Below are 19,254 nucleotides of genomic sequence, written 5' to 3'. Positions count from 1 at the left end.
TCTGCAGATGATATGATTGTCCATGTAGAAAATTCCAAAGAATTGCAAAAATACTCCTGGAACTAAGGATACAAGGTTAATATACAAAAATCAATTGCTTTCCCACGTACCAGCATGAACAACTGGAGTTTGAAATTAAAAGCAATACCATTTACATTAGCACTAAAAGATGAAATGCTCAGTGTTCTATTTTGCTAATGTTGCCCTTTTGCAAAACACCATAAATGGATTGACTTTTATAAAGGGGGGTTATTTGGTTACACAGTTACAGTCTTAAGGTCATAAAATGTCCAAGATAATGCATCAACAATCGGGTACCTTCACTGAAGGATGCCCAATGGCACCCAGAAAACTTCTGTTAGCTGGGAAGGCACGTGGCTGGTGTCTGCTTCAAGTTCTGGTTTCAAAATGGCTTTCTCCCAGGATGTTCCTCCCTAGGTTGCAGCTTCTCTTCAAAATGTCACTCTCAGTTGCTCTTGGGGCATTTGTCCTCTCTGAACTTCTCCAGAGCAAAGAAGAGGAAAATCTCCTTTCAACAGCCATCTTCAAACTGTCTCTCATCTGTAGCTCCTCTCTCAGCTCCTGTGCTTTCTTCAAAGTGTCCCTCTTGGCTGTAGCAAGCTTGCTCCTGCTGTCTGAGCTTTCATAGGGCCCAAGTGAACTAATAAATGCCCACACTGAATGGGCAGGGCCATGCCACCACGGAAATTATCTAATCAGAGTTATCACCTACAGTTTGGTGGGTCACATCTCCATGGAAACACTCAATCATAGAATTACAATCTAATCAAAACTAATATGTCTGCCCACACAAGACTGCATCAAAAATAATGGTGTTTTGGGGGACATAATACATTCAAACTGGGACAATCAGGTAAAGTCCAAATAAATATATACAAGCTCTAGATGAAGAACACTGTACAACTCTGATTACGGAAATCAGAGAAGATCTAAATAAATGAGGAGACATTCCATGTCATGGATATGAACACTAAATATCATTTATATTATTTTTAATAAGATGTCAATTTCCCCACAACTTGATGTATAGATTCAATGCAATCCCAATGAAATTCCTAGCAAGTTATGTTGTAGATATTGATGAACTGATCCTAAAAGTTTATCTGGAAAGGCCAAAGCTCAGGACAGCCAACAAAACCCTGAGGAAGAACAAAGCCAGAGGACTGACATTACCCAATTTTAAGACTTACTGTAAAGCTACAGTGATCAATACAGCATGGTATTAGAGAAATAATAGACAAATGGATCAATGCAACAGAATGGAGAGACCAGAACTAGCCCCACACAAATATAGTCAACTGATCTTTGACAAAGGAGCAAAGGCATTTCAATGTAGAATGACAGTCTTTTCAAAAAACGGGTGCTGGAACAATTGGATATCCATACGCAAAACAAGGATTTACATCCAGGCCTTTCAGCTTTAATAAAAGTCAACTCAAACTGTATCACACACCTGTAGTGTCAGAAGGAAACCCAGAAAAAATGCTGGATGAAATGGTGAACAAAAATTTTTCCAAAATTTGTTGATTAAGACAAACCAAAAGGCCCAAAGAGTGGAACAAATCCGAAGCAGGATAAAACAAAGAAAACCACACACTAAGTCATAACATAATAAAATCATCAAAAGAGAAAAATATCTTACTAGCAGCCAGGTAAAAGACACATGAGTACAGAATGATGGTAAGAATGAAGGCATAATTCTCATCAAGCTATGCAAGACAGAAGGCAATAGAATGACACATTTAAAGAGCTGAAAATAAAACGTCAGCCAAGATTTCTACATTCACAAAATATATCCTTCTAAAATGAAGGTAAAATCAGATTAATTAATGAAAACAAAATTTGGAAGATTTTGTAAAGAGCAGACCTGAACTACAATAAGTGTTAACTGAAGGTCATCAGAAAGAAGTAGAAATGAACCAGATGGAAAATTGAATCCACAGACAAGAATAAGATAAATAAAAAACTTTTTCATGCTTGAAACAAAAATTGTGGTTCATTCCAGGAACGCAAATTTGGTTTAATATGTGAAACTCAATCAGCATAATTCATCATCAACCTGAAAATGAAAATCACATGATCATTTCATAGATGCAGAAAATGTATTTGACAAACTCCAAACACTATACTAGTTAAAAACTCACAGCTAACTAGGAAATAGAAGGGAATAAAAAATCTATGAAAAACTTACAGCTAACATAAAACTTGACAGTGAGAGACTCAATGAATACCCCCTAAGATCAGGAATAAATCAAGGATTTATGCTCTCACAACTTCTATTAAACATTATACTGGTGGACTCATTTAGTGCAGTAAGGTAAGAAAAAGAAATTAAATGCATCCAGATTGGAAAGGAAGAAATCAACTATATTCACAGGCAACATGGTCATCTCTGTAGAAAATGAATCTTCTAAAAGCTACAAGAACTAAGAAGGTTACAGGATGTAACATCAATTTTCCAAAAAGTCAGCTGTATTTCTACACACCAGGAATCAATAATTAGAAATTGAAGTAAAAACACACCATTTGCAATAGCAACAAAAACAGCAGATAGTAATAACTTCAACAAAAAAATGTGCCAGACCTGAACAATGAATACTATTACAACATGGGAGAAATTAAAAGGATATTGAGAGTGAGACTCACTATTGTTAAGATGTTAATTCTTCTCAAGTTGATCTAGAGTCCATAAAATTCTAAACAAAATCTTGGTATGCTCTTTTGTAGAAATTGACACGCTATTTTTAAAATCCATATGGAACTGCAAAAGGACTTTCAGTATCAAAAACAATTTTGGGGAAAAAATGTTGGAGAACAGCTTCAATAGCAGATCAGGTCCAGTTGCAAATGAGTGTCAGAAACAAGTGCACAGAGAATATTCTAAGAGTGAGAAAGACCCTCCATTGCTGAAGTTGGAGGGAGCCACATGGAAAACAGAGGTTAATTCTGCCAACAACCAGTAAGGTTGGAAGAGGCCCAAGTACTACCCCAAGTACTACCCCAAGTCATTAGATTACTTCAAGTCCCAAATGGTAGAGGCTGTTAAAACTGAATGCATTCCAAGATGACATCATCAACATGGTGATGTAAACAGCCACTGAAAACTTCTCCCCAGAGATTCAGTAGAAAAAAAGGACTATTCTCACTTGTTCAGAACTTTGAAGAAAGGTGTAGAATGGAGAAGGATTCTACAATGCTGAATCAAAGAAAGAGAAAAATATCAGGTAGGAAACTTCCATCCTGGACCAGCCAGTCCTCTCTCCTCCTAGACACCTTGGGAAGTGAACACAGTGGCCGCTGGGATCCCTCCCAACTCCCAGCAGGGACACAGACTATAAAATCTCTCACAGCAGTGAGACAGAATCCCAACTACATCCAGACACAGGGAACCAAGCCCACAAAGTCCCATGGCAGGACTTAAGCCCTTGCGGAGGGCAGAACACAAAAGGGCAACAAGGGGGATTTTCTAAAATGGAGGAATAGAGAGGAAACCACAAAATCTTCCCTAAAAGCAGCAAGCACGCAGGCAGAGACTACCTAAATCAACTGTGTTGGGACAGGGGAGTACATTTCAAGGCTCAGGTCAGTGAGGGACAAAGAGTCTGAGAAAACATGGACAGAGACTGTGTTTCCAGCCCTAGATCCTGGTGCCCATCCCCCACCCATGGGGGAAGCAGCAGCAGGAGGCCTGATCCTTGCCTGGGGGAAGGCTGCAGACTGGGGTAGCTGGAGGAATCCGCTACCATGAGTAAAGTTAGGGACACAGACCCACATTGATCCAGATTTGGGCTGGAAAAGTGAGAGCGTAGGAAGTATGCCAGTTTGAATGTATTATGTCCCCCCAAAAGCCATGTTCTTTGATGCACTCTTGTGGGGGCAGACTATTAGTGCTGATTAGTTTGGAATCTTTGAATTAGGCTGTTTCCATGGAGATGTGACCCACCCAGCTGTGAGTAATGCCTTTGATTAGGTTGTTTCCATGGAGGTGTGGCCCCACCCATAGAGTATGGGGCTTAATTAAATAACTGGAGCCCTACATAAGAACTCAGACAGAAGGAGCTTGTTGCTGCAGCTAAGAGAGACATTTTGGAGACACTGTTGAAAGCAGACTTTTGCTGACACTTTGGAGATACTAGCCCAGAGTTTGCCCCAAGAAGCTAAGTCCAGACATTCTGGATAATGCATTTTGAAACACAACCTGGGATTAAGCAGACACCAGCCACATGCCTTCTGAGCTAACAGAGCTTTTCCAGACACCATCAGTGTTCTTCAGTGAAGCAACCCTATTGCTGATGCCTTTGTATGGATATTTTTATGGCCTTAGGGCTACAACTTTGTAACCAAATAAATCCCCTTTATAAAAGCCAATCTATTTCTGGTGTTTTGCATAATGGCAGTATTTGCAAACTGGAATAGAACTCTGCAGTTTCAACCCTACCCAGTCAGACACTGCGTGGCTCCAGGAGCTAAAGAGCTTTTGAGAACAATTAAGTCACTGACCAGAGCCATCTTTTGGGCAGGCAGGAAAATGCAGGGGAACTGAAAGCTCTTCGGAGCCTCACCAGACCCTATCCCAGGCCCATCAGAGCTGGTCTACACCTCCTGCATTGGAACCAGGCCCTCTTTTAGCTGAGAGACATGGACAACCAAACTGTTAAAGCCATGCCCTAACACAAACCCAGGTCTTAACTGGATGGTGAAAAACAGATCACTCCTGGGCCAGCTGTTGGCTGAGGAAGTGGTAACTCTCAGTCCCACAGCCCAAGACCCTTCGACGCAGAAACCTGGGAATCACCAGGCACATTGTGCCAACAGGCAGGGGCCTCACTAAAGGTGCAAAGTGTCCAACCCCTACCCCAGAGTCAGCAGCTTCCAGGGCACATAGAGAACGGTGGCCTTGACTGACCTGTTGCCTGGTTGGGGCCCAGTCCAGTGCAATGCCACAGTTGGGGGAAGGGAGGGTTGTGGGAAAGAGTTGGCCCAAGAGCACCATCTGCTGGGAAGGCAAGGAGGTACACTCTGGCAAACTGCTTTTCTGACCTTCAATGAAAACCCAAGCAACTACAAAATCTTAGACAAGTGGAGGAAGTCAACTTTCATAATAACCTTATGAAGATAATCAAATGTGTAGAAAGCAACAACAACAACAAAAAACACTAAGTATATGAAGATGCAAGAAGATACAGCAAAGCCAATTGAACAAATTAATAAAGCCAGAGGAGTCACAGAATTTGAAACAACTAATCAAAGACAGTCATACAAATCTCCTAAATAACTTCAGTGGGTTGGCTAAAGGAATAAAAGATGTCAAGAAGACACTAGAAGACCATAAAGAAGAACTTGAAAGAATAAATAGAAAAATAGCAGATTTTATGGAAATGAAAGATACTATATATGAAATTAAAAATTTTCTAGAGACACCACAGCAGATTTGAAGAGGCAAAAGAAAGAATAAGTGAACTAGAGGAGACAGCAACTGAATTCAAATGTAAAAAGAACAAATGGTGGAAAAGATGGAAAAGTTTGAATTGGATCTCAGGGAAACGATGGACAACATGAAGCACACATATATAAGAATCACTGGTGTCCCAGAAGGAGAAGAGTAAAAGTCTAGGAAGGTAATTTTGAGGAAATAATTGGGAAAAATTTCCCAACCCTTACAAAAGACATAAATATACAAATAAAAGAAGCCCAATGAACTCCAAATAGAATAAATCAAATAGACCCACTCCAAGATAAATACAAATCAGACTGTCAAATGCTGAAGAGAAGCATAAAGTCCCAAAAGCAGCAAGAGAAAAGTGATCCACCACATACAAGAGAAGTCACATAAGACCAAGTTCTGACTATTCAGTGGGCACCATGGAGACAAGAAGGTAGTGGTACAATATATTTAAGATTCTGAAAGAGAAAAATTGCCAGCCAGAAATTCTTTATCCAGTGAAGTTCTCCTTCAAACTGAGGAAGACTTTAAAATTTTCACAGAAAAACAAATGCTGAGAGAATTTGTTAACAAGACACCTGCCCTGCAAGAAATACTAACGGGAATTCTGTCAGCTGAAAAAAAAAAAAAAAAAAGACAGGAGAGTGAGGTCTGGCGGAGGACACAAATCCAAAAATATTAATAAGAGTAACTTAAATAATAGAAAGAGAGGAGAAAAAATAGATCTGGCAAATGGAAACAATGGATGACATGGTAGATTCAAGAATTGCCTTTACAGTAAAAACTGTGAATGTTAATGGAATGGATTAAAAAATATGATCCACCTATATGCTGTTTACAAGCGATTCATCTTAGACCCAAAGATGCAAATAGATCGAAAGTGAAAAGATGGAAAAATATATTCTATGCAAGCTGTAAACAAAAGAAAGCAGGGGTAGCTATACTAATATCAGACAAAATAGACTTTAAATGCAAAGATGTCACAAGAGACAAGGAAGGACACTACATATTAATAAAAGGGACAATTCACCCAGAAGACATAACAGTCATAAATGTTTATGCCCCCAACCAAGGAGCTCCAAAGCACATGAGGCAAACAACTGCCAAAACTGAAGGGAGCAATAGCGGTTTCTACAATAACAGTGGGAGATTTCAATATACCACTCTCTTCCATAGATAGAACAACCAGACAGAGGATCAATAGGGAAACAGAGAACAGAAAAATGTGATAAATGAATTAGACCTCACAGACATATATAGATCATTACACCCCCTAACACCAGGATATATATTCTTCTCTGGTGCTCCTGGAACATTCTCCAGGACAGTTCATATGCTGGGGCACAAAATAGGTCTTAATAAATTTAAAAAGATTGAAACTACTCAAAGCACTTTCTCTGACCACAATGGAACAAAGCTGGAAAATAATAACCACCAAAGAACCAGAACCTTAACAAATATATGGAGGTGAAATAACACACTCTTAAACCATCAGTGGGTCAGAAAAAAAATTGGAAGAGAAATCAATAAACATCTGGAGGTGACTGAAAACAAGAATATAACCAATCAAAACATCTAGGATGCAGCAAAGGCAGTCCTGAGAGGTAAATTTATTACTCCAATGCCTACATTAAAAAAGAGGAAAGACCAAAAATTTATGACTTCAGTGCTCACCTGGAGGAACTAGACAAAGAACAGCAAACTAACCCTAAAGCAAGTAGAAAAAGAGAACTAACAAAGATTAAAGCAGAAATAAATGAATTGGAGGACAAAAACAATAGAGAGAATCAATAAAACCAGAAGTTGGTTCTTTGAGAAAACCAATAAAATTGATGGACTCTTAGCAAGGCTGACAAAGAAAAAAAGAGAGGGGATGCAAATAAATAAAATAAAAAATGAGAGAGGGTTCATTACCATGGACCCTGAAAAAAGAACAAATCCTAAGAGAATACTATGAACAAACTGTATGCCAACAACCTAGACAACTGAGATGAAATGGACAATTCCCTAAAAACACGTGAACAACCTCTACTGACTCAAGAGAAAATAGAAGACCTCAACAAACCAACCACAAATAAAGAGATTCAATCAGCCATCAAAAACCTTCCTACATAGAAAAGCCCAAGGCCAGATGGCTTCACAGGGAAATTTTACCAAACATTTCAAAAAGAACTAACACCACTCCTGCTCAAACTCTGCCAAAAAATTAAGAAACAGTAACAATACCTAACTCATTTTATGAAACTAATGTCACTCTAATATCAAAACTGGCTAAAGATATACAAGAAAAGAAAACTACAGGCAAATCTCCCTAATGAATACAGATGCAAAAATTCTTGACAAAATACTTGCAAATCAAATCCAAAGGCACATTAAAAGAATTACATACCATGACCAAGTGGAGTTTATTCCAGGCATACAAGGGTGGTTCAACACAAGAAAATCAATGTTATAAAACACATTAAAAATTTAAAGGGAAAAATAACATGATCATCTCGATTGATGCTGAAAAAAGCATCAGATAAAATTCAACATCCTTTTCTGATAAAACACTTCAAAAGATAAGAAACAAAGGAAACTTCCTCAATATGTAAAAAGCATATATGAAATCCCCACAGCCAGCATCTTACTCAATGGTGAGAGACTGAAAACTTTCCCCCTAAGATCAGTAATGAGACAAGAATGCCCACTGTCACCACTATAATTCAATATTATGCTAGAAGTTCTAGCTAGACCAAGAAAAAGAAATAACATGGATCCAGATCAGAAGGGAAGACATAAAACTCTCCTTATTTGCAGAGGACATGTTTCTATACTTGGAAAATCCTGAGAAATCTATGACAAAGCTACTTGAGCTAATATATAAATTCAGCAAAGTGGCAGGATACAAGATTAATGCACAAAAATCAGTAGTTTTTCTATACACTAGTAATGACCTGAGGAGGCAATTTAAAAAAAATCCATTCACAAAAGCAACTAAAAGGATCAAGTACCTAGGAATAAACTTAACCAAGGATTGAAAGGACCTTTCAGGAAACCACAAATGCTAGGGAGGATGTGGAGAAAAAAGAACACTTATTCACTGCCGCTGGTACACAGAAAACTATAAACCATTGCTAAAAGAAATCAAGGAACACTTAAATAAGTGGAAAGACATTCCGTGTTCATGGGTAGGAAGGCTAAACATCATTAAAATGTCAAGTCTACCCACACTGATCTACAGATTCACCACAATACCAATCAAAATTCCAACAACCTACTTCGCAGACTTGGAAAAGCTAGTTATCAAATTTACTTGGAAGGAAAAACGGCTTCAAATAGCCAAAAACATTCTAAAAGAGAAGAATGAAGTGGTAACTAATGCTTCCTGACTTTAAAGCTTATCATAAAGCCCCAGTGGTCAGAACAGCATGGTACTGGCAAAAGATAGACATATTGATCAATGGAATTGCACTGAGAGTTGAGAAATAGACCCCAGATCTATAGTCAATTGATTTTTGACAAGGCCCCCAAATCCACTGAACTCGGACAGAATACCTCTTCAATAAATGGGGCTAGGAGAACTGAATATCCATAGCCAAAGGAATGAAAAAGGACCGCTGTCTCACTCCCCATACAAAAATTAACTCAAAGTGGATTAAAGACTTAAATATGAGAGCCAGTGCCATAAAACTCCTAGAAAAAAATAAAGGGAAACATCTTCAAGACCTAGTAATAGGAGGTAGCCTCTTAGACCTTATATCCAAAGCACAACAAATGGAAGAAAAAATAAATAAATGGGAACACCTCAAGACTGAACACTTCAAAGGACTTTGTCAAAAAAAGTGAAGAGGTAGCCAATTCTATGGGAGGAAATATTTGGAAACCATATATCTGATAAGGGTTTGTTATCCAGTATATATAAAGAAATTCTACAACTCAACAACAAAAAGACAAACAACCCAATTAGAAAATGGAAAAATATGTGAATATTTTCTGAAGAGGAAATACAAATGAGTAAAAAGCACAGGAAAAGATGTTCATCTTTACTAGCTGTTAGGGAAATGCAAATCAAAACCACAATGATATATCATCTCTCGCCTATAAGAATGGCCACTATTAAACAATCAGGAAACCACAAATGTTAGGGAGGATGTGGAGAAAATGGATCACTTATCCACTACTGGTGGGAATGTAAAATGGTACAGCCACTGTGGAAAACATTTCAGTGATTTCTCAGAAAACTTAACATTGAGTTGTCCCATCACTCAGCAATTCTGCACTCATTATATACACAGAAGAACTGAAAACAGTGACACGAAGAGACATTTGCACACCAGTGTTCACAGCAGCATTGTTCACAATTGCTAAAAGGTGGAAACAATCCAAGTATCCATCAACAGATGAATGGATAAGCAAAATGTGGTATATACATACGATGGAATATTATGCAGCAGTAAGAAGGACTGAGGGCCTAAAGTATGCAAAAACTTGATGAGCCTTGAAGACATAATGCTGAGGGAAATAAGCCAGACACAAAAGGAGATTGTATAATTTCACTAATAAGAACCACCTAGAAAATGTAAACTCAGAGTCTTAAAATATAGAATATAGGAAACCTAGAGATAGAAGCTAGAGAAGGGGGAGCAGTTACTTAACATGTACAGATTTGTTAATGGGGTTGATCTTAAATGTTTGGGAATGGATATAGGTGATGGTCGTTCACTGTTAGGATTATACGTAGTAGCGCCTATTGAAGGTGAATATGATTGAAAGGAGTTCCCTAAAATCATGTATCTCACTTATTAATACTACAAATATCAATAAGTTCTTGCATGAACTACTTCAAAGGTATGACACTTCTACAAAGAGTTAATAATAGAGTGGTATATGGGAAAAATTACCTATTGCATGCTGTGCACTATATTTAACAGCAATACCTTACTAGTACCACACCAGCAATAGGGGTAAATAATTGGCAGAGGAGGGGGTAGGATAAGGGATATGGGGTGTTTGGGGTTTTCTTTAACGTGTGGTTGCGTATATCTGTTATTTTTGGGTAATGGTGAAGATAAGCCTACTTATAAACACCTAAGAGTCACTCCCAGAGAACCTCTTTTGTTGCTCAGATGTGGTCTCTCTCTGTCTCTAAGCCAAACTCTGCAAATAAGCTCATTACCCTCCCTCCCCACCCCCACCCCCCATTGTAGGACATGAGTTTCAGGGATGTAAGTCTGCCCTTCAACATGGGACATGACTCCCAGGGAGGAGCCTGGCCCTGGCTAGTATCACTCCTTGACCAAAAGAGAGGAAAATACTGTAACAAAATAAGGTTTCAGTGGCTAAGAGATTTCAAATAGAGTCAAGAGGTCATTATGGAGGTTACTCTTATGCAAGCTTCACCCAGATATTACAAATTGCCACCGTATATCAAGCCCCAACCAACATTCCTGAAAAGCCTAAAGAAACCCAGGGCTCTAAGACTCTATAAATGTTTTACTTATCAAGTTTATTTTCCAGAAACTTAAAACCTCCAGATTGTTCTTATGCCAGATAAGCCCTGTACGTAGCAGTACCAGTCTCTCCTAGAACATCAACCAGTTGCATTCCCCTGCCCCATAATGTTGACACTCCTTTTCAACATGAAGAAGTTAGACTGGTCATTGCCCAAATATCTCTAGTGACTGAGAAAATGATCAAATGAGAGGGAGGAGTTGAAACAGAGAAGTTAGGATTTAACAAATGGATTATGACTACTATAGATAGTTCTTTTTAGTTTCTAGTATATAAGAACAGCCAGAGGGAAATATCTGAAATTGTGGAACTGTAACCCAGACTATACTTTGAAACATGCTCTATAACTAAATGTTAAACTGTATTTTGAAATTTATCACTTTTCTGTATATTTCAAAATAAAAATATCTAAAAATTAAAATAAAAAATAAAAACAAGTACATGGAGTTCTACCTTTCTCCACTCTTTATTAGAGTATCAACAAAAGACACCAGAAAGTATAGGTGGACTCAGCTTTGCCTCTTTCCTTACGCAAAGGACTAACAGTGCAAAAATTTTTATGATGATGGGAGGGTTGGATCATTCATCTCATAGAACCTCACTGTGTTTTACAAAATACAGCCTGAAAAGCTAGATCATTGTCTTCAGCTCCTAAGTAAAGTAAAACTCAGTAAATGGCATCACTGGCCTCCTCATGATGCAGAAGGTCACCCATCAAGTTGTGCAGCTCTCTCAGAAATCTAAGTAGTCCCTGGGTAGACTAGATAGCTGGGTAACAATTGTGTTTTTCCAAAACAGTAAGACAGAAATGAAAATTATGGGCATGTACTTTTGCAAAGAAGAGAAAATTAGTGTTTTATGAAGGTAATATGAGTTTATAACTAAATAATCCAAGAGAATCAAATGGAACTTAATAGCTTTTGTAAAAATTATATAAAAGCTGGATAGAAGTTTAAATCTGCAAAATTAACAGCATATATTCCACAAAGAGATTTTGAAATATATTAACTGGAGCTAAATTGCAAATAAATATTGAAATAGCTTCTAAGATAGCACTCATATTTTACATTAATTATATTAAATATGCCTTATCCTATATTAATAAACCAATGTGAGAAAATTGGGTTATGTGATAGGTGATAAGTGGGGGGGGGGGGGGGGGCTTCAGTTCCTCAAAATCCATCATACACAGGTGACAGCATTTCTGTTAGCACAAAAGGCCAGTAAAGCTGCTGCTTTTCCTTCTCCAAGACTAACAGTGCTTTGGAATTCTACTGCAGCAGACCAATTCTTCTCCTTGTTTTCATAAAACTCTTTCCTGATAGCTCAGACATCTGTGAACTCTGGGAAAAAGTGTACTTTCTCTCTCTTTAGTTATACTAATTCAATTTAAAATAGAATCTAAAAGTACTCTAAGCCTAGAGGATAGAAGGCACAAGGCTGAGGTCTCTGAGCAGGTGAGAGAATCCCCAAACCAGGGAAGGCTGGGAACTTGCATAGCACATCTGCTGAGCCCCAGAGAAAGGAAGTTTAATTAGTGAGATATTTTATCTGGGAGGAGTAAAACTCTGATTATTCCTGGAGCATAGACGATGCAGAGCTCTGTTTTTGGCTGGCTATAATCACCAGAGTTAAAGATTTATCAAAGAGACTATGAGCCCCACCAGAGAATTCTCCCTTTGGGGATGAAAGCCATATTTTCTATCCTTGAGTTTAAAGGAAAAAAATTGGGGAAAAAAAACCTAAATCATTCCTGTATGAGGAATTTTCAAACCCTCATTTTGGAAATTAATTTTGACTGAATAAAATGCCATATAGAAGGATGGGTCATCAAATGCAGAAACGAGTAAAACAGGTACATTTGGTAGAAATTTCTGAATTTTTATCACAATGTTTTGCTTCTTCATCCATGAGGACCCTGGGGACAAGGCAGTATCTCCTGAGACAAACCAATTTTAAGCTCTGATATTTAAAAAGAGCTTATTTCTATAGCTCATTCTTCTTGTGGTTTCATCTTTGTAGGACAAAACAACTATACTACTCACCAGACAGTTTCTTAAAACCTTTAATTTTGCCTTACAAAACAAAAACCTACTTGAAAAAATTTGGTAAGTAGTAAAAACTGGCAAAATCTCAGCATTTTTCATTATTGTGTACATTTGGTATTTATGGTTGCAGTTAATTTTCCCTTATTCTTCTTGAGCTTTGGTTTAGGTCACCTTAGTCATCTCCTGAAAATGCTAGACAACCTCAAACTAATAAAATGTTTGCTCTATAAACCTTACTTAGCATTATGACTCTGAGTTGGAACCAATGGAAACATACCATTTCTCTCAGAGGCTCAAAGATGGCAATGCCTTGTTTCTTGTTGCCATAAGGCAGAAGCATCTTAGAAATTAGTGAAGAAATGCTCCTTTTCTGTCAGAGATGTCTAGTTCTCCAGCCACAGTTTTCTTCAGTTCTTCATACCTTTTTATTTCTTTTCCCTGTGACTATATAATTTGAGGAACATCCAATCCACTCTAAAAGAAAAAAAGAAAAAATACTTTGAGTCTGCGCTCATGAATAATTAAAATACTAGAAACAATTAAAAATTCTTTCATATCCCACATTTTTCTCTATTTTTTTAGAAATAGATTTTATTGTATTTGTTTTATAACAAATGTAAGCACCCAGTTCTAGGATTTAGAGATACAATCAAATCCTCTTTGAGCAGTTCTAATTCCTCTTGGGTGTCTGAAAATATGTTGTGAGGTGATTTGGTCATGGTTTTGAGGGCAGATGATTGCTTAAAATCCTTGATAAGGAAATAATAAAATAAATAAAATAATAAATAAGAATAATTTTTATAAATAGAAATGATCGCAGGAGTAAGGAGTTAAGGGAAGTGATTGTTACTCTGCCTATTGTAACATTACAGATTTCAAGTATGACTAGGGAGTACAGACCAGGGTAGAAGACAGGAACAGACAGCTGGCAATGGCACTCAGCAAGCTCCAAGGAAGGCTGGAACATTACTGGAACCCAAACTTGACATTTCTGCTGCTGACAGAAGAGCTTTAGGAAGGCCATTTTTGTCTCAGCCATCCAAGTTGAAGATTTCTTAAGAAATTTATAGTGTCTAATTCTGAGGATCATAAAGACATTCTTTATGTTTGAAAATGTGTCTTACTGTGCATGTCTATATGTAAGTGTGTCAGAGAGATGCTTGAATAAAAGCTTGTCCATGTGAGAAGTTGGCTGCCTTCTGAATAGTTGCTACTTTAGGGATATCTTTTCTAACTTTAGAGAATACAAAATTTATTGCTCTTCTCCAGCTGGCTGATTTTATATCCTACTGGAATACAAAAACGCCACCATTCCTTTTCAAAGTCCCACACTGACGCAACAGGGCTATGTAAAACATAAAAGCCAACAAATCGCTTGTGTTTGCCATCAAGTAAATGTGCTTACACAATTCATATGAACTATGTTCCGAGTAGACCTTAGACCTGCTTTCCTTCCATTAGAGACAGGGCCCATCTAGAAGAAATGAAGAACATGACCCTGACCACGTTCGTCCTCATGGGCATTCCCCACGCCCCCGCGCTGGACACCGCCCTCTTGGGGGTCTTCCTGCTGGTTTACATACTCACGGTGGTGGGGAACCTCCTCATCCTGCTGGTGATCCAGGTGGATTCCCACCTCCACACCCCCATGTACTACTTCCTGGCCAACCTGTCCTTCATCGACATGTGGTTCTCCACTGTCACTGCGCCCACCATGCTCATGACCCTCGGCTCCCCAGGAGGCGGGGCCGTCTCCCTCGGCGGCTGCGCGGCGCAGCTCTATTCCTTCCACTTCCTGGGGAGCACCGAGTGCTTCCTCTACACCGTCATGGCCTATGACCGCTACCTGGCCATCAGCCACCCGCTCAGGCACTCGGGCCTGATGAGCGCGAGAACGTGCGCCCGCCTGGCCGCCGGCACTTGGCTCAGCGGCGCCCTGCACTCCGGGGTCCAGACGGCCTTGACCTTCCGCTTGCCCTACTGCGGGCCCCACCGCATCCAGCATTACTTCTGCGACGCGCCGCCCGTCCTCCAGCTGGCCTGTGCGGACACCTCAGCCAACGAGATGGTGATCTTTGTCAGCATCGGGGTGGTGGCCTCGGGCTGCTTTCTGCTCATAGCGCTGTCCTACGCGTGCATTGGCTGCTGCATCCTGCAGATCCGCACCGCGGAGGGGAGACGCAGAGCCTTTCAGACCTGCGCCTCCCACTGCATCGTGGTCCTGTGTTTCTTTGGTCCCTGTGCTTTCATTTACCTGAGGCCAGGCTCCAAGGATGCTGTGGACGGGGTAGTGGCAGTTTTCTACACTGTACTGACACCTCTTCTGAACCCGGTTGTGTACACCTTAAGGAACAAGGAAGTGAAGAAAGCTCTGTTGAAGCTTAAAGACAAAGCAACATATTTTCAGAGCTAATAAACTCTAGAATGTAGATATGCTCATTTTTTCTAATTAGTATTATGATTTAGTCATCAACGGGAAATTTATTCCATGTATGGTCCGGTGTTAAATATTGAAATATCACCTACTCAGGAATAGTTCTTTCACAGATTTTCAAGAAATTTTTAAATCACAATTAGATTTTTCATTTACAATAGTATGGTTATATCTGATCTTCCAACTGATTTCTCTGCAATGTCAATTATGTTAAAATTTTTTAAAACTTTGATTGGGTCTCAGATACATAAGGTTGAGTTATTCATATTTCTAAATTAATAATTTGCTTCTATGTTTATTTCTTGTGGACATGCACTTGGAAATTTTACAGTCATGGGGATTCTGTACAAGAAGAGCAACACTTGCCAGAGGTTACTTATTAAAGGCTGCACGTGTCTTACTGCCTTCTCAGCTCTTTCTTTGGTTGCGTGTTTGAGGATCCGAAAATTAGCAAACCCTCTTACCTAGGACATCTTTGTCCTGTTAATCCTTCCACACTGAAAAAGTTCTAAACTTCTGAACAACCTCTTATCTCTCTAGCAACGATGGTCAGGATCAGTCTGGCACTGACATGCTCCTTTCAGTAACTGGGAACAATCACCATCTTGCAAGATTCTTGCATATTTCTTAGGTTTAGTGAGTGGGATCAGGATAAAGAAAGTTACTCTTAATTCCTTCACACACTTTGACCAGATTCCCATCTTCAGCACAGAGAAGTGGTACTCTGGATCCTTTTACAATAGATGAAGGTGGCTGGTCATGCAGTGCAGACAGCTCCCTCTCTCACCATCTTAACATGTTGGAAATGCAGCTATCATGAGCTACAATCTGCTGTGAGGCAGGGATGCCCTGCATTATAGGCTGGGGACACTGTTGTTTCCTATTTAAAAAAAAAATAGAAAAATGAAAACATAAGTAATTTATAATGGCATTTCAACACGTTTACTTTTACAAATTAGAAAAATAAGGCTCTAAAGGCAAAACTCGTATTCAATAAGACCCTAAAAGCTTCATACTTACATAGCCAGTTGTGGGCATGCACAGGTAATGAATGAAGTGCTAGAATTGTATGCAAAAGAAAACCAATGTCCAGTCAAATAAGTTTAGAAATCATTTTATGCTCTCTAACACGGTTTCCACATCTGAAAAAGAACGCTTCTCAAAATACTGTTGTGGGTATTAAATGAGTTAATGGAAGTTAGGATGCTGATTCATAGTAAAGTTTTAATAAATGTTTATTAATTAAAACTTGGTGCTACAAACCAGATAACCTGATTCAGAGTATCTTTCCCTTTCCAAATGATCTCATGTGGTATTTTTGAAATGTAGAAATTAAGCTTTCTGTAAATCACTGATAATGGATTACTGTAGTAATTAACATCATTGACAGAGTAATTATTCTTTCGATTCACTACTCAGTAAATTAGGTATTTCCATATTTATAATTTTCAAGGAACTTATAATAATATATATATACCATTGCAATCATACTGAACTTAATCGTTCCATCAATACAGAGGGGGTAAGCAGTAACCATTTATTGAGCTTATTATATGTGAGACACTTTACAAAGATTGTCCCTATAAGACTGGTACTATTATTATAAGATATGAGAAAACTGAGGAGGGTTATATTTCTTACCCAAAGTCACATGGTTAGTAAGAAATAATGTCAAGGTTTAATCCCAGACTATCTGTTACCAAAGCCCATGTCATTAACCTCTACATTACATTGCTATCACTAAAATTTCAGGAAATGTCTATGTCTTTGGGCAAGCAGAGCAAGATTCATGTACATCAATAATCATTGAAATAATTCAGATTTTTGTGTAGTTACATATATTCGATATGCTTATAGTAAATTTAGTATTTTAATAAATTATATTTTTCCATAGTACCTTCTGTACTCCCTTACCTCCCGAATTTAGATTCTAACCCTGAGGCCCTCCCACGACCCCTCTTCATCCTTCATTAAACTGCCTCACCCCATCTCTTTACTTTTGTGTCTTCATAGTGAGCTGTGGGTTCCTCGAGGAAAAATACTGTCTTAGCATGACAGTAATCCACCTTTAGGCATCTTGGTCTGTTTTCCTTAAACAGCTCTCTAGGTTACTAAAGCCCTTTCATACCCAATTTACTTACTTTTTGAGGGACCGAACTTCTGATCTACACTCATAATTTAAAACACCACTTCTACATAGATGACTTCCCTCTCTATTCATGAAGTTCCTACCTCTTGATTCCAGCCCCAAATAATTTTGTTTTCACATGCTACATTTAATCTAATTTTATTCATGCTTGCTTTGGGACAGGAAATAGATCATACAGTAAAAACAAAATATGTCTTATCATGTACAACTTTTAAACTAAAAAATGGTTGTACCTTAATTACTTCCATGCACACAAGTCTAACATTACAGTTTGTTTTAAAAGATAAACACAATTGAGACTTCTAGAAGCATTTTATAAACAAGCAATTCCTAATTTTTCTTATACAAATTCTCATACACAGTGAGCTCTTTACTTAAAATGAACACTTAAGTAGATTAAGTATGTGGACAACCTTAGAATAAGCTGACATTATATATTCAGCTAGGGAGACAACAAACCATAGTGCCAAATGGAAAAAGTGTTTTTGCAAATAAATTTGAAAAACTAAGCTAACTTTATATAATTAAATACAGAAAATATACTGATCTGCTAAAATAAATAAGATGTGATGTATGAACAGTTCACTATAAATAATGTATACCAGAACATTTATAAACAGTGAATGAATCTCGCTAATAGTTTACTATAATAAATGCTGGCTAAATAGAAGCGCATATTGTGAAGCACTATGGGTGGTATATGTTTTGCCACATACTTTTGTTACCTTAAGGAAGATAACACGTGTACCAAATTTGGCATTCATTTTCAGTTGCTGCTGGTATCATTTGTTTCAAGAAATGCGTACAGTATGAAAAACTTGAAAATACTCATGAATGAAAAAAATATTTTAGGAAAAAAACGATATTTTCATGTCATGTACAGTCTCACTATAAATTTCAAGGCAAGATTTCTGTTTGCTGTAAAACAAATCCTTGTTCTATGAGACAATGTTTTTACTTCTCTTAGCGCATTTCTTTTATCTTTGCCTGCATTGCATTATTTTGCTCTATTTTTTTAAATTTTTTGTGTGCAAACAACATGCCAGTTAAAATGAAAACTATCTCACATTAGACAATAAGTCTGATTTTAAAAACCAAAAAAATAATTAAATCCTTAGCTAAAATGATGCCGTCTGATTCAAGTAAAAACTGACTTAAACACTAGTGATAAAAGACAAAACACAGTTCATGAAGAATACAAAGGGAAATGTCTGCTGAGTGTTTTTGGTTCAGATGTTTCAGAATGTTGCTGTATGTTTTATGAGGAATTTGAGGGGAAGCTTTCATAGCAGAAGGTGTTAATGTGGCCTGTATTGACTTAAGTGGTGTCCCAACTGGACTTGAAACTGTGGGGTGCCCATGGATGCCAGCTGTTAGTTAAGGAGGAACTCACCATTCTGGTTCAGAAATCTTTCCTCATTTCCTCTCCCCAAGCTTCCCATCCTCTACTGGCTAAGTTCCTAGCATTTCAGCATCTTTTTTCCTACTAAAGAACCTGTCCAAGTAACTGGTATAAGTGTTTTCCTGGTCAATTTGTTCATCCTTCCTTGCCTCACAACAAAACTGACTTATAAGAAAACAGTCCTCCCCACCACTCACAAACTGGCTAGCCCAAAAAGACTGGTACAAGCCTTCTAATTGAGCCACATTTCCCATTCCTTTTTCC

General features: G+C 38.2%; 2 protein-coding genes across 4 annotated transcripts in view; one reads left to right on the top strand and one right to left on the bottom strand.

The window, feature by feature from the left end:
* The window catches only part of LOC119538656 (olfactory receptor 8D4-like), a 77,192-nt gene extending 62,457 nt beyond the window's left edge, over positions 1-14,735 (bottom strand). The window contains exons 1-2 of one of the 3 annotated variants that reach the window (XM_037841794.1): positions 14,675-14,735; positions 13,283-13,479 (exon numbers count right to left, since the gene is read on the bottom strand). The gene's annotated coding sequence lies outside the window, so the exon portion shown is untranslated. The other 2 variants (XM_037841792.1, XM_037841793.1) reach the window with 2 other exon arrangements.
* LOC119538658 (olfactory receptor 10G4-like) lies at positions 14,489-15,800 on the top strand. The gene has a single exon (XM_037841796.1). It carries the CDS (start codon positions 14,489-14,491, stop codon positions 15,416-15,418), a length of 930 nt encoding a protein of 309 aa, XP_037697724.1. The 3' UTR covers positions 15,419-15,800.
* Positions 15,801-19,254: the final 3,454 nt, after the last annotated feature.

Source organism: Choloepus didactylus, chromosome 6, assembly GCF_015220235.1.
Source record: "Choloepus didactylus isolate mChoDid1 chromosome 6, mChoDid1.pri, whole genome shotgun sequence".
Lineage (NCBI taxonomy): Eukaryota > Metazoa > Chordata > Mammalia > Pilosa > Megalonychidae > Choloepus > Choloepus didactylus.
This window is presented reverse-complemented; position numbering and strand designations above follow the sequence as displayed.